Source organism: Numenius arquata, chromosome 12, assembly GCF_964106895.1.
Source record: "Numenius arquata chromosome 12, bNumArq3.hap1.1, whole genome shotgun sequence".
Classification (NCBI taxonomy): Eukaryota; Metazoa; Chordata; class Aves; order Charadriiformes; family Scolopacidae; genus Numenius; species Numenius arquata.
Window position 1 is genome coordinate 27,111,703 of NC_133587.1, and position 16,620 is coordinate 27,128,322.

The following is a 16,620-nucleotide window of genomic DNA, read 5'->3' on the forward strand; positions in this document are numbered from 1 at the left end:
AAGCACATCCCGTGATCACAGATTCATGATCACAGATTCAGTCCCTGAATTCATTAAACTTCTAGATACATTAAAAGTCCATGTTTTACTTGTAAGAGAAAAAGGTTGACTGAAGGCAGTTTCGCTACCTGAACATTTGTGGAAATTAACTGTTAAACTGTTCTGGTAGAAAACCTTTGGCAAAGGATGTTACACCTGAGAATCCCAGAAAATACAATCCAAGCAAGGAGCATCCTCTGCTGCATCTATACAAATAATAAATAGCCGCATTATATTAAAGTGTAGCTGCTATGTTTTCAGTATAGGATAGAGATTTGCTAGAAAAATATGCATTTATGATAAAGTAAATTCCCTGCAGCACTTTAAAGGGCGACAGCAACCAAGGTGTGAGCCAAATTCCCTTTTTATAAATCTTAATTATATTCACAGTTGCTGATTAGTGTTCTGGGAAGGAAATCTTTTACATCTGTTTCTCAGATTCCTGGTTGTATGCAGTGGATTGATGTTAAAGAACCAGATTTCAAAAGAAATTTTAGGCGCTAAAGGTGAAGAAAAGCACCTAATAAAATTTTAAAAACTCCTAGTATGTAAATCCAAATTAATTTAATGCTGAATACCTTTTGAAAGTCTTGTGACAAATTTATCCGCAGCCTTTACTGCCTAAATATCTTTCAGTGTCTGACCTTGTTTCATCAGTTAAAATATTGGCCTGAAGTCACTTGCACACATAGCACACCTCATCTGTAATAAAAATTCATATAGTCATCTGCATCTTACAATGTGTAACCAATTTCCTAGGGAGCTGAGCATATAACATCTGCTTATGCTGACAAATACTTGCTTCTTTGAATAGTCCCTCTCAATTCAATTTCTTTTCTTGAAATCAGGATACTGCACAGGGACTTTGATGTATTAAATAATGTTAGTCTAAGACACAATTCCCATTTAGAAATTCTGAGGTATCAAATAATGTGTTGTTCCAAAATGGGAGAAAAGGAACTTAGCTCCATTATTATTATTTTAACTTTGGCTGAAAAAGACCAAGTGACATTTCATTTTGAAAGATTTGACGTGTTTCTGAAATCCCCTGCTATTGCAGTGAGTCTGGGAGCTAGAAAGCCAGAGCTTTTCAAGCTTGTATGTTATTGAAAGAAGAGGATCCTAGAGGACACAGCTCCCTGTCAGCAAACTAGACAGGTTGCTGACGTGTGGGTAGTCATGGAGGAAAGAACCATTTTTCCACTAAAAGTTTTGAAACATCTACAGTCACATGGCAAGTGATTCTTTTAGCTAAAAAGAGGACAGTGTAAAGCTGATGGAAAATTCCTCTTCAGCTATGTTTTTGAGGGTTGACCTTGTAGGTTGATAGTCTTGAAAAAGAGCACAGGTAGCTCATACTTCTATGGGACTGCTGAAGCCTGCTGTCACAGACTAGAAATATCTCAGGATGAACAGCTATTGCCTTGGAAATGTCCAGAAAAAATGTAAGTATAAATTGTACTCCCCCACTTAGACAAAAGCAGAGTTCTCTAGCAGCACTGTTCCTTGCTGGAGGCCATGTCCTGCTATGCATCAAATGAAAACATGTTTTCATACCACGTGTAGTTAGACTGTTGATGTTATTACCATGAAAGGTCATTGGGGAAAAAAAAAAAAGTCAGACATTTGGATGGATATTAGAAATATTCAAGTTCCCATAATTAAAATGAAATGTTGGAGGACTCATTAAATCTTTGGAATTCAAGCTATTTCTGACTACAAGAGATCTCATGGTTCCCCCAAGTTTACCTAGTACTGTCACTGTGGGAAAGGGGATATTGAAAAGGATTGGCACTGTCCATTTTCAGTTTCTTCTTAGGCATTTCATTAAGGGTATCTAAGACTCTCCATCATTAGAGTCTTTGGATAAGCAATACATAGGAAAGATCTAAGGGTGTTCTATAGATAAAGCAGGTTCCAGTGGAAGACATGGAAAGAAGGTAATGCAATCTCACTGCTGCTCACAGATGGTAGAAAATTATAAGCTGTTCTGCATGCACTTAATAGAATAGTGACTTCAAGGGTTCCTTTAGTACTGTGGATAAAGAGATTACATAATTAAAACATGTATTATAACATTAATAGAGTATATGGTGAGGATAAGGTAATTTTTGTATGTAAAACTTGCTTAGTTTGCATTTTTCTGCTATTGTTTCAAATGCTAGAAGTGTTGGATTTATAAGTTGCATGTGAATATTGTCTTGGCATTCCAAATGCAGTTTCAGGTAACATACTTTGCGTGTAGCTAGCACAGTTTTGTCATGGATGTATAGTAGCCTGAGTCAACTAGAGATTTAACCTGAGTATGACTCATTGGGGAAAAAATGGATTGGGGGAGGGAATGAATACTGTGTTGCTTTATTTAGACATACTGAAACTTGACATTACTTTGTTTAATACCTGAACTACTTCTTCCATGTAGTTTGGAAACTGCAGGTAGACAGAGGTCAGCTTTCGTGTTTGGGATGTAATAGGGTAATTGTTTTGTTGTGGAGAGAATGATTTTCTTTTAAAGCTATTTGAAGTTGTCCAGAGTTAAGAGCCAAGGAAATCTGAATGCTGGCATTTCTGGATGGCCGCCTTATTATTGAATATTGCAACTTGGTGAAACAAGCCAATTGCAAGACACTCTTTTTGGTAGTATATTTTTATATTAACCCTATTTTTACTTTAAAATGCATACTGAAATAAAATTTCGTTTAGGCAATACTAAATGAAAGCATTAAGTTAATTTCATAATCCAATTGAGTTCATAAAATAAATTTCTTGGGGATTTTTCCCTGGAAAGAATAGTGTAGTAATTTTGCCAACATTCTGTTGTGACTCAGTAGTGGTGTGCTACTTCTTCCTTACAAATTATGGAATGTTAGTAATGCTTTATCATTACTACTGGTCAGCAATAATTGATCAGTGTGAGCTAGAATGCATAGGTGGTTTTGTTATGTTTTATTGCATGATATTCATGCCTATTGAGATACAGAAATGCGGGCCAAAATATTTGAAATTCTGTGACTGTACTATACAGGTTGAGTTTTTGAAGTGTAGATGAGCCAGCAGCTGCTATAATAACAGAGCAAGAGCAGTAAAATCAGTTACACTGATATCCAAAATAATAGGGACAATCTCTAAGTAATTCAGGAGTCCATGGTAAGGCTCCATCTTAATAGTTCCATCTGCTTAATTGTCACCTCTCCTGTTTTTATGATGCGTGAGGGAGCTTTCTGCTGGTCTTGCGGGGAAAGCATCTGAAATCTTGGGTCAGAGGTTGGGGAGGGAATCACAACACTGAGCTTCATCCTTGCATCGTGACACCTCACCAACTCTTGTGTTCCCTTGCTGTGACACAGTGCTATGGCCTCTCCCTACCATGGACAGGCTTGATAGATGCGGTCTGTTGGTGGATCACGGATGAGTCTAGCAAGCCTTGTGTGGGACATGGCATTGCAGAGGCAGAGAAGGCTCACAGGACTGTGCTGCAAAAGCATGCAGTCCAGGTCAGGCTGCAATGGGTTGGGAGTCTAGAGCCACCTTGTGCTCAGTGGATAGGCTGAGAAGCCAACTGTGAGTGATGCAAGTTTGAGTGTTGGGGCGTTTTGGGGGAGGACGTTTTAATCTCTGTCCCTTTAAATATATATCGTGGTTCCCAGCCTCACACGTCCTGCTGACATTGAAGAGGAGCTCAGCATGACCTTGAGTAGTTTTCCAAACGTTTGTAGATTACTTATTCTGGAGTAGTCAGAATATCCTATTGCATCCCTTTCTTCTTGCCCTGCATTAGCTATAAATGCTGTCTGAATCATTCTGCAAAAATGAAACAATTAATTAAAATAATTTGATTTGAAAGTATTCAAAACTAAAATAATTTTCTTTCTGCCCTTAGCTTACTTTAAGCAATGAATCATAGCAAGACTTGTATTTGCCTTAGTCATTCTAGCATGCATCCATAATAAAGCTGTCTGCTTCACTGATTCAGATCAAAATCAGACTATTATTGTGTTGTCATTTCTGCATACCATATAGCCTGACATTCACATGTTGCTTTTAAAAAGCATGTACTAGGGAACTATGGCAGAAGCCAGTAAAAGTAAAAGACTTCGAAGAAAGCTTTCTTCGTGAGCAGCTTGTCAAACTGCTTTGAAGCCAATCAAAGTAATAATTCCAAATTTTTCAAACCAGTGTTAGCAAGGATAAGATGGATTGCATTGACCTGAGCTGTGGAGCATTTTCATTGTCGAATGTTTAATTCTTTGTTGAAGGCTTAGTCCTTAAAAACTTATTTTATGGGCCATGTCTGAATGAAAACCTTTGTGCTGTTCTCTAACAACAAAAAGAAATCATGTGGCCAAATGCTGTATCCAGGATAAGCCGTTCACTTGGTCTTTCAAATATTTTCTTCTACTAATTCACATAAAGATGTCACTGATGGCTTAAACATTAAAGAAGCTTGACACAGAAACCTTGTGTCATATGCCAGAGACACAAGAAGTGAGAAAATAGCCCTTTCTGGCCAGCAAAGGCTTCCTCTTGGTTTTCTCATAGGTCACAAAATAGTCATCTCTTGAGGTTATTAGAAACCCTTTGTCTTACCCGTGCACACTAAAACCCATTCATTTTTACCTGAAAGTTGAACCCAATGATTCATTTGTATGGAAGCATTCCAGTCTTTAGGTATTTTAAATATTCTGTCCCATCAGCATAGATGTTGCCAGTAACCCAGATAATCTAAACAGGAAAACCATGTCATATAACAAGAAGAATAATCTCCAGGGTTTTCCCAGTCATACAGGCAAAAAAATCCTTTTTGGGTCTCAAAAGTGGCAGTCAGTTTGAAATCTAATATGTAAGGAAGGCAGGATCTAAGAAGGAGGACTTTCCTCGCCAGCATACTGCACCAGATTGTGTATAGCTGCACAAATCCCTGAGGCTCCAGAGAAGACTAGCTCTCCTATCTAAATACATCTGGCCAATTGTGCATCAGGAAAATAAACCTTCCTGTGCATCCCTTTCAGGAAACCAGCTGAAGCCCTGAAGCATGAGATTTGATTAGAATCATTGGCCTCATGCCGCAGTGAACCGTCGGGAGCGTGTGGAGGGCGGCCCGTGGTCACCTGCTCTGCTGGGGGCCATGGAGAAAGGGATGCAGTCAGAATCGTAGATGAAGGGAAGGTAGAGTACACTGCCACACCGTCCTGCCCAATCTCCTCTAATACGAAAGTTCTCAGATTTCTTGAAGAAAGAAGCTGAATTAAATCTTTTGTTTAAAAAAGATTATATATCTCATGGATGTAGTGAAAGTTCTGCTTTTTTTTAGGTCACTATTTGCTCTTTTATTATCAGTATGTACCCTATAATGATTCTGTATCTGATATAGAAATTCCATTTTTTTTCCTTATATGCCTAAAAATGCCTTTTTTTGGTCTTTAATTCTCATAGTGAGTTTACAGTGAAAGCCACTCTTACTTAATTTCCATTTATATCACCTTATATTTTATAATACAGATTAGCTTTTTTATCCCACTTTTACTCCATGCCTCTTGATTTTGCAGTAAAGACCAGGGATTTTTCATCTCCCAGGAAGTTCATATACAAGGTCTTTTGGATACTAAGCTATTGATCTTTCTAGACTTGTAAAGGGCCATTTGGATATGCCCTATTTCAGTTAAAGATTTGCATCCGTGGTGTGTGTTTTCCTGAGTGTTTGGGAAACCCTAGTTTTCATCATTAAAACAGTATATGCATTAAAATAATACATAAAGATGGGGGATGTGGTGACAAAGGACACGGAAAAGGCTATGGCACTCAATGTCTTCTTTACCACAGTGTTTACTTATAAGACTAGCCTTCAGGAACCCCAAATCCCTGAGACCAGTGGTAAAGTCTGAAGCAAGGAAAGCTTACCCTCGGTAGAGGAGGATTAAGTTAGGGAGCATTTAAATTAATTGGACATGCACAAGTCCATGGGACCTGATGGGATGTACCCAAGAGTGCTGAAGGAGTTGGCCAATGTCATTGCAAGGCCACTGTTGATAGTCTTTGAAAGGTCTTGGAGATTGGAGGAGGTTCCTGATGACTGGAAGAAAGCTATTGTCACTCCTATCTGCAAGAAGGAAGACTCAGGGAACTGCAGGCTGGTCAACCGCACTTTGATCCCTGGGAAGATGATGGAGCGTATAATCCTGGAAGTAATTTCCAAACATAGGAAGGACCGAAAGGTGGTTGGAAGTAAGCAGCATGGATTTATGGAAAGGAAGTTATGCTTCATTATAACCTAACATAGCACCTTTCAATATAAAATGCTGATGAAAATTCTAATTTTTTGGCTCCTCATTTCAACTTGGTTTCTTATTTCTTTATTTCCATCTTATTGGTCAGAACCCAGTTTAAGTTGTAGATTTAATTTGACTGGTTATCACTGAGCAGAAGTTCTCAAGCATGCTTTTCTCTCAAGAGCTCACCCAAGGGATCAATATTGCCTCTGTGCGCTTGTCATTTAGGAGTTTGCTTTTGGTGTCAGTTGGTAGTCTCTAAGGAATTCTGACTATTGACATTGTTTCAAAAAGGTTCTGAAACCTGGTGTGTTGTCACGTCTGCCATTTGGACTACCAGAATTTCTTTGTTTTAATCTCCTTTCCCTGTTGTTGTTCATCATTATGGAGTATGAAGGAATTTTGTGCATTATTTTTTTAGCATTTCAGCTGATCTTGTCAAGAATGGCAGCGACTTTTCAAAGTGAAGCTTAGGGTGCTAAAGCAAAGCCTTAAACCATTAGGACCTATTGCCTCCAGATCTAGTAAAAAGGTGGGGTTGAGTGATTTATGAGGGACTGCCCTCACACCATTGGACAGAGAGGCAAGGAAGGCAAGGCCACTTTTTTCAGCAAACAGCATGGAACAGGAATGCCAAAACACATCTGCCAGCGGGCTTAAGGGGAACGCAGTGTAGGATGCTGCTGCTGTTTTACATCTGTCTCTCTAGGAGATTAAAAAAATGTTGGGAAATAATTCAAAGCACTTCAGCCTGTTTAGATCTGCAAGGTTAAGAGTGTGAGAAGTTTTTGGTCCAGATACTAGCTTGAGGAATGATCCAAGTTGCAGAAGGTGACCAAAGAAGGTCACAAAGAGGATGCTTTGGTAGGGAAGTGGGCACTGAAGGCACAAATTAAGAGGGGTTATGGAAGAGGTAGCCAGAGGCAGTGTGATAACTACAGTGTGAGCCCTTTGGGTAGGGTCTGTGTTTTTATATATGAATACGGTTGCTAGTGTGTTGGGAATGCAGTCTCCTTGCCAAATGTGAATTTAGTAGAATTTGGTAGGGCTCTCCATTCCCCCATTAGCGTCAACCAGTAAAATGTGCATACTTCTGTCACAGGACACAATCATAAAACGATGTTGTACAGCCTCCCAATTTAGATGAGAACAGTGTCTGCTGACATTGAGCGCTACTATGAGACAAATCTTTCCTAATAATAGGGAGCTCATTTCTGCACTGTTTTTTTGGTGGTTTTTTGTGGTTTGTTTTTTTTTATTGAGTGCTATGGTCATAAGTAGGTGGCTTTACTTTCAGTGTTATTCCAGTATGTCTGGTTTTGCAATGAAAAGCTTGAATAACACGCATGGTGTATGTCTGCTAATTTCCAGTTTTTATTAGTCAACTAATGCCTGAGTAAAGAAAAAAATAAAAGAAGAAAAAAAGCCTTTTTTAACTATATGCACAATGATTTCTTTTGGGTGTGGTGTGCATTGATACTGTTAATGCACTTATTAAGCTCTTCACTTTCTTAAGATTTACAATTTGTATGTAATAAACCACCATTTTATGACATATTTTTAGATTTTCTTAGGAGAATATTTGACTCGTGCACCAAATCACTAGTGAAGGAGGAGGAGCAAGATGTTTTTGTTAAAAAATATACAAGTTAAAAAAAGCTGGCCTGCTATATGCTTGACTGGTTACTGAAATGCTGGAAGAAATGTTACTAAGTGTGGAATTACATCATCTTTCCTTTATACACAGAAAAAGCCCAAGGAAATATCATTTGTCATAAGACCTACACTCCATAATCTGAAATGCCACTTTACTGCTAAGAGCAAAAGGATAAGAAAACAAACAAACAAAAAGCACATAAAAAAACCCAAGAGCCTAAAGAAAGTAGTAGTGAACAATTCAAATTAAATCAGCTTTTTACTGAAGTAAAAAAAGGAAGAGGAAAAAAAATCCTTCAGTGTATTTAATAATTACAGTTCAAAGAAAAAAAAAAACAGTGCATAGAGAAGACTGTGCACATTAATGATCTGTTTATAGTTTGTTCCTTATCTCTACAGAAAGTTATGATTATTTATAAAATCTGACATTGGGAATCATAAAAATTTAGTTAGTGCCTGTCTTTGCCTGCATATCTGAATCCCTTTTCCTCATCCAAGACTGCAAAAAACCGCTTAGCACAGGGGACTCCCACAACACGTAGAAAGGGAGAGGGAAGAGTAGCCTCCTCTCCCTCCAAAACCGAGCATCACGTAATGATGTCCATTTGCATCACTGCAACAGTGACAGACATGTGGTGATGTGTGCTTACTCCTTGCTTTCTGAATGACATGTTTTGCTGGGGGCTTGGAACAGCCACAGACTCCATGAGCCGGAAGCTGGACCTCAGACAACTCCTTGAGGCAGCAAAAACAAAGCCCCTGCTTAGCTGAGCCGAAGCAGGATGGATCGACTTTGTGCTAAGACTCACATTGTCCTGCTTTCTCTGGTGCAAACACCGTATATGGGACTTTCTGCAGGCACGGAGAGAGGAAGAGATTCAAGTTTCTCAAGCCTGGGGTAGACTAGAGGGAGGCAGCCACGAAAGCAAGGGTTGTGTTTGTCTCAGAGGAACAGGCGGGATCTTTCTTGCTGCTTTATTTTCAGCAGTTATATACATTTCTGTGATGGACAAATGCAGATATTTTGTGAATCAGAGCTGAGTACATAGCTTTAGATTAAAAAAAAAAAATAAACAGATTGAGCCTTGTATGGTTTCTTGACCTCCACTGAAAAAAAAAAAAAAACCTAGTCAAATTCTATGTAGACAGTCAAATTCTGTGTAGTTAGTATTTCCACTGGGCAGTTAATGTGAATTGCTCCTGTTATGAACCATGCGCAGGGTTTTCAAGAAGATAAGGTGAAGCCTGTTCAAACAACTCGGTACAGAGTTGAAACTGGCCAGTGGTGCTCACTGGAGCTTCGTATATTTCAGAGTGAAACTGAAGCTTTTTGCTTTTTTAAAGAAAAAGCAAATGTATGTATGAAGGCAAAATAAATGAGCTTCAGTGTCAATCAGACTGAGGTTGGAACAAGAGTAGAACACAGCACCTTTCTTGCCATCCATGATATCAGCACTTCAGAATATGCCTCTGGTGGACCTCACAGTTGGCTGTGACTCACAAACCCATAACAGTTCAGGACTTGCTATCAGAGGGGCTGGTTTTTTCCATGTGTGGACCTCACAGTTGATTGTGACTCATAAATCCAGAATAGTTCAGGACATGCTATCGGAGGGGCTGTTTTTCTCCATGTATTGTACTTCCTCCTTTGCAGACATTACAGGTATTTCCAACCAATACACCCTTATTTTGTAAGGCAGGAAATCAGTGGCAGGCTGGTCAGAAGTGTGCTGCAACCCACTTAAGTTCCTAATATTTCAGTGTGTTTTAATTTCAAACCATAAGGAATCCTTAGATTTCAGAGTTCACTTTCCAGCTCTTGGCCTCAAATAGTTAATTCCTTAAACTACAGCTCGTGTTACAAAGCTGATTTGCAGGCATTTGATGTTGCTTTGAGAATATGCTTTGAGCATGGAGAGACTTCTGGTTTTGTAAGAATTTTTGTGGTTTCACTGTTTTGTTGTTTCTTTTTTATGGCAGAATGGCTAAGAGATGGGGATAAGTATCTTTTATAGTGTTCAACCTGAAATATATAAATAATGAAACAGAGGTCTAGTGTCAGTACTGAGCATTAAAAGAAAAAAAGAAACTGTGGAAAGTACAGTACTTTTTTTCCCCCCCCTTGAAGTGCTTTACTGCTCTTCAGGTAGTACAGGATATAGAAAAACTGTAATTAGCCAGTCAAAATATATGGAGTCAGATTACTAATGAAACGCTCATTTAGGACTAAATCCTGGTCCTGGTGAAGACACTGGAAACAACGGACGTGCAGAACCTCAGCTGAAGTGCTGAGTACCTTTGAGGGCTGGTTCTCTCTTTCCAGAGAACGGGAAAGATATATTTGAGCTTCGCCTGCAGAGGAGGTCATAGCATGACAAGGCAGGGATGGCGCCGTTCAGAAGGACTGTCTTGGATGGAAATAGCAGTTGCTCTGATTACAGCTTCCCTTCGTTCTTCCAGGTGTGTCTGCTCAGCTGACCAGCACTCGTCTCCGTCGGAACACCTCCGTGGGCACCCCGTTCTGGATGGCTCCAGAGGTTAGATTCATGTTTCAAAACATTTTGTCGGTGGTTTTCAAGCTGCAGCATTCTGCATTTCTGCTCCTTATCTTTCTTCCTGACCACTGGACCTTTTACCAAATGAAATAACAGTGTCCTTTAAAAAAGTGTTTTAAACCTTTGTTCTTACATGTTTGCAAGGATTAAGTTAAAATGGGGTTTATTTTTGAAATTACAAGGTTAGAGCCGGAGAGCAAGACATTGAAATGTTTATTAAAATATTACAGAGGTGAGAGTACTATACTGTTGATCATTTCCAGCTTTCCAAGCTCTGAAACTATGGCTATCTCATCTCCCCACAGGTGGAAGGAGCCCAGGGTGGTGCTGCGATATATTATAGGTTTTCTTTTTCGATTTCTACACCTGGAAAGTTTTTACTACTGTATATCCATAGCTGACAGTAGGAAATGGAAGAGGTTATTATGAATAAGTAAGATGTAGCATGTATCTTTGGAGATTTTTCCAGCCTGAAATTGAACCATATAAGTGTACATTTTAAGACAAGGCAGGAAAAATATTTTGTTATAAATAAGCCTATGTACTTACACTATTTGCGTGCACACAAACACAGTCATATACATCTGTTTATAGCACATGAATGAAACTGCTCTGTTTATACATGAGTATTTTTATAAACATACTCTGTTTATACACATTGGTCTAGCCATGTAGCTAATGGGATACACATTGGCTTAGACCTGTAGCTAATGAGAGAAAAAATTCTAGATTCATCCGGCATTGTGGATGAGCTGAAACGTGTATGAAATTAAATATATTTGCTGTAATCCAGTGGCAAACACATTGTCAAGAAATTACCTTGATCTTGAAATTGGCTGATTTGGTAGAATAAGGACCCAGTAGGAGATAGTGAATTCAACTTCTGCTTTCCTGCCTGTTTCACTTCATAGAGCAGTATAGGTCCATTAGTGATTTTGCAGGAATAATCCATAGGAAAGAGGTTCAGGGTTGCTGAGTTTCCTGCTACTTCTGTCAGCATGGGATGCAGTTTACCACCTTCAGCTGACAAAGCCAAGGATTTGCACCCTTTTGTCAGATCAGGGAACATCTGGTCAGAGAACCTGGTGCTAAATGCTTTCTAAATGTGTGCAAGTCTGTTTATTTCAGCCAGTATCTCCATTCTGTAAGAGATTTTCCCAACTGTGGGTGTACTCTTAAGTTAGACCACCCGATGACCATCCCGGTCTTTTATTCCAACAGGTGATTGCTTGTGAGCAGCAGCTTGATAGCTCTTATGATGCCAGATGTGATGCATGGTCACTGGGTATTACTGCAATAGAGTTGGGAGATGGAGATCCACCCCTTGCTGATTTGCACCCTATGAGGGCACTCTTCAAAATACCAAGGTAATAATCTGATGTGTTTATTTCTTGCAAGGTTAGACTGAACTTTTTCCTTAACTGTTACTTTCTTCAAGCTTTGACTGCATAAGTATGTGGAGTTTCTTCATATTATTTATACTAGGAGGAGGTTAGAAAGGCTTTGTCCAGCTGTATTTTCTGCAGGCTCTGCTTCAACCATGTGCTCACATTGAGAAGTTCAGAGCTGACTGTGGCTACATTTGAGAAAAAGCCATAAGGCCACCTTGTGAGTGGGCTGCTCCTGATATACACGAGCACAGGCCTTAGCTGAGTCCCATATGTTCTGTTACAAAGAATGACTTACGATAGAAATACAGAGTCTGAGTATGCCACTGTGGAGAACAGGCCCTATACCTGTCCTCAAGAGTTATCTCATGTCCTTTGAAGCAAAGTATTCTTCTACCACTCACATACATTTAGGCTGCCACTTTTCATTTGCTTGTGCTGCTCCTGGCAGTTCCAGTGTTGCTGTCCTTGGGCAGTGCAAATAGCAACTTCTTTTGTGTTTTCTTTGAAGCTGGAGATAAAAGTACCCGAAGTGCCACTTACAGTGTTTCAAAGAGCATCAATCACAAAGTATGTAGGGGATGATCATACAGCAGTTTGTGGATTTCACTCTAACAGCTGGAGCAGTACCACAACAGTTGAGACCACATAGTATACATGAGTGTTTCAAGTCCTTTTCAGCCAAGTCACCCAAATAAAGTTAAATTACCTTCACTTTTAAGAAATCTTGGCTGCCTTGGCACTGAAGCAGAGCATGAATGCCCTTCTTACCTTAACTTGCAATGGGAAAAGCAGTTTCAAACTGCTGTGGTCAGTCATTTCAGCTGAGCCTTCAAAAAACATCTGGCTTTTACCCTTAGAAATACTGGGCAACTTTCTGCTCTAGAGCAAGTATAAGATCAATACCCTTTCATTCCATTAAGTAAAACGTGAAAGTGGTAAACATCAAGTAGCAATTAAAGAAAAGCAGTTATCACAATTGATTGAAAATAGACAGAAACGTCACCTCGTCTATAGATCATTCTTTTTGTCTTCATGACTGTACTCGGTGAATATGGCACCTCTGTTTGAATGGAAGATGACTGTTAAAACAATTTGAACCAAATTAACACCTAGAATAAACAGCTTTAACAACAGAAAAGAAAGTAGTAGTATATATTTATAATAGATCTGTATTTTGTCCTTCACTTCTGATTATCTTCTGATGAATGAGAAATAGTTAATAAAGACCTAGTTCCTTCTGACACTTTGTTCAGCAGGGTGATTAATTCAGTCCTTCTGGGAAAACTTAAAGTAGAAATTATTTTTAAAAATTCTCTTAAACTATATTGTTTCAGCCTTGAAAAGCGAAACTTGCCATTACAAATGAATAGTGATTAATGGGTTGTTAGTTTCATTTCAGTTTATTGATTTGATTTAAAAAATTATAGTGATTCTTAGCTATGCTTGGTAGATCATCTCCATGCTATTTCTTCTTGTAAGTTATGTAAAGCAGGAGAACCAGTGAGGTATTGTATCATCTACCTGTGCTTTTTTTACCAGTGGAAATCAATATCTTTTTTCAGTGGCCTGCTAAGACTCATTACTCAGCCTGTTTTTGTCAAGTGAGTAGCTTATTAACTTATCATCACACTGACCTTTGCAGGAATCCTCCTCCAACACTACAGCAGCCTGAACTGTGGTCACCTGAATTCAATGACTTTATTAACAAGTGAGTAACAACTGAGACCACTGTGGCTGAATATGGAACATGTGTAAATGTTATGTGTAAAATACCTTTGTATTCTCTGTGGAAATCTGTTGCTACTAGTACTTTTCCTTAAAAACCTACAAACAACATTTGTAAATCCAGTTTGACTTCCAAGTGATGCTCCAGATTTAAAACACAAAGTAACAAAATTTTAACACACTTGATGTTTCTGCTTTTCTTAATTTAAAGACTATTTTGTTTTAAAATGCAGTAACTTAACTTCTTGGATTCATTAATTCTGTGAAGTCTTAACAATTTTCAGTACAGAGCTGTTGTGATTAAGATGGATATATTTATTACGGAGGTATGAATGAACTACAGACGAGCATTTCAAAACTTCACAGCGATCCCTCTCGATGATCATATGCTTTTTCTGCCAGCACAGGTGCTTGACTAAAGATTATGAGAAGCGTCCGACAGTATCTACTCTTTTGCAGCATGATTTTATTAAGCAAATTGAAGGAAAAGAAAACGTGCTACAAAGGCAACTCATGGAATTTATTGATGTTCATCAACAAATGGGAGTCACCGAAAAGGCAAGGTAAAAGTGGCTAAAAAGTAGACCAGTTGCAACAATTGTGATACTTTCACTGTTTCGGAATAGCTAGCGCTCAGAGAAAGATTCATCTCTCATAACTTCACCTGGCCAAAAAGTAGAGAGCTTAATCTTTGGGGTCCCCTGTAGAGCCAATGAAAAGAGAGGGGCATAATGATTCACGCCCCTTTCTTCTGTGTCTCAAGATGTAGATTAGGATCCCATCTTTCAGAAAGCTAAGGTTCGGTGAAATTAATGTTTGGTATTTTCTTATATTTGCATCATCAGCTAATGTTCTAGTTTAAGCAAGTTTGCTAAAAGTAACTAGTCAGGTTCCTGCAAGAATTTGATGCTACTGACTGGAAGAAGTGGTAGATCTTGTTTTGCAAACTTCAAATCTTATGTCTTACTGAATAGATACTTTCTTTATTCTGCTAATAGTTAGGAATATCAGTTCTATATAAATCAATTAGCACCTGATGACGTTTATTTAAAACAACTGAAAATGGCTTGGCTCAATTTTGCAATTTAAAAAAAAACCCACCACCTGGTACACTGAGGTACTGTATCAGGTGTGAAACATAGTACAAGATTAGTATTGATGTATTATTACTGGTGCCACTTCTCCTGTGCTTCAAGGTAAAGGATGACAATTCTTTTTTTTTTTTACATGGAACATAAAATTTAAAAGACATTTTGGCATTATCATCTGTATAGGAAAAGCTTACTAAAATCTTCCACATTTCCTTTCACACATATTTATAGTAACATACAGAAGTCTTCAGTTCTGATCTTGGAGAATTTTTTGTTTACTCTGTCCTTTGAAGATAATAATAAAAAGGCATATTTCTAAATAATTTGTGATTTTCAAGTTTTTGTAGGCTTTGTCTAAGTGGATGTGGGATTAGTAGTAGTTTTTCTTTTCTGGCATTTCAGTAAAAATCTACGCAGTTGGCTTATATTTAAGCCTCAGACTGGATTTATACGTTTTATATGGTGCAGACTTGACATTTGCTTAATCCAGAAAGATTCGGGAATTGAAATAGGCTTATGGGATGTCAGTGCTGAGCACTAAAACAGCAACATATTCCAGACTTTAAAAAGTATTTATTTATAAAACGCAGGGGAACGATATGTGGTAAAATAAGTCCAAAACACTAAATTATATGAATTTAAATCCTGTTAACACTTGTGACGCTACTCCTTTCAAAGCCTAAACAATTTCTGAAAATGAAGCTTCTAAGTCAATTAAGTATCATGAGCTTTTTTTACTCCTTTAATAGCATGTTTGTTTTCTATCAAATCCTATTCTTTTTTTCAAAATCCTTTAATTTTTTTCACGTAAATGCTGCATAAAGCAAATGACATGAACTTTCTTTTCCTATACAATAGAAACATAAAGAAAGTGGATCAATTTGCATGCGCATAGAACAGTCAAATGGCACAGGAACAGGATGATCTGTTGGCTCTTTCTTCATCCTGTTTAGACTGTGTTTTATTAACCAGAGTTTAAGGGAATGTATTACTATGTGATGAAGTTCCCTATGCTTTTACAGTTGATCAACTGTAATTTCTACATAAATGTTCCCAAAGGAAGATGTAATTTTTTCTCTGAAAATAAAAATAATTTGTCTGAATCTCTGCCAAAAAATTACTTATTTAATTAAGGGTGTAATTTAAATGGTATGGTTAAACTAGTAGCTTGGTGTGTATTGTCCATATTTCAGTTCAGCAGTTTAAAATACTAACAAGTAGGCTGATACTAGTTTAAATCTCATTTGCATTGATTTAACCAAGTCTTTTTGTACCTGAGATCAGTTAAGGTAGTAGGAAAGACTGCAAGTAAAAGTCACATTTCACAGTCACTTTACGTATAATCACTTCAGCTTTAACACATTTATTGACTACATTTGTTGGAAGATTGTCTTTTGTAGTAGTGAATGTATAAAAAATTAGCCTTCTCCTAGAAACAGTAAGAATACCCATCTTAATATTTACTGCTATCTCTGTACAAGTAAGAAAAGCAGAGATTATTTTCCAGTAGCTGAAATTGTAGTAAAGTATGTACATCATTTCACTGTAGAAGAAATTAGAATTCCAGGTCTGTAAAGGACGTTACTACAGAATGGCATTTGTTTTTCTTCTGTTGAATGATAAAAAGATCTTTGAATTCAGTAGTCATACTTTTTAAGAAGTCTTTAAATACTAATCGTATGTATCTTCTGACCTTCAGTCTGCATAGAGCAAATGGTGTCAACAGAAGTCTGTACGGAAGTACCGTGTAAATCTGATTGAGATTAAAGACATAGGCTGTGTAGTAACAAGTCACCTGTAAGAGTCTCATCTTAAAATCTCCTGGCTTTCTTTTCTTCATTGTCCTGTTCTAGGACTGTTTTTACACTGATGTGTTAGGGCTCTACTGTGAAATTCC

General features: G+C 38.0%; 1 protein-coding gene across 1 annotated transcript in view; it reads left to right on the top strand.

Annotated features, from left to right (window-relative positions):
* The window catches only part of LOC141471283 (myosin-IIIa-like), a 41,583-nt gene extending 29,696 nt beyond the window's left edge, over positions 1-11,887 (top strand). Inside the window, exons 5-6 of the mRNA XM_074157739.1 lie at positions 10,422-10,498; positions 11,738-11,887. Of these exons, the coding sequence (XP_074013840.1) occupies positions 10,422-10,498; positions 11,738-11,887 (227 nt within the window). The remainder of the gene's footprint in view (positions 1-10,421; positions 10,499-11,737) is intronic.
* Positions 11,888-16,620: the final 4,733 nt, after the last annotated feature.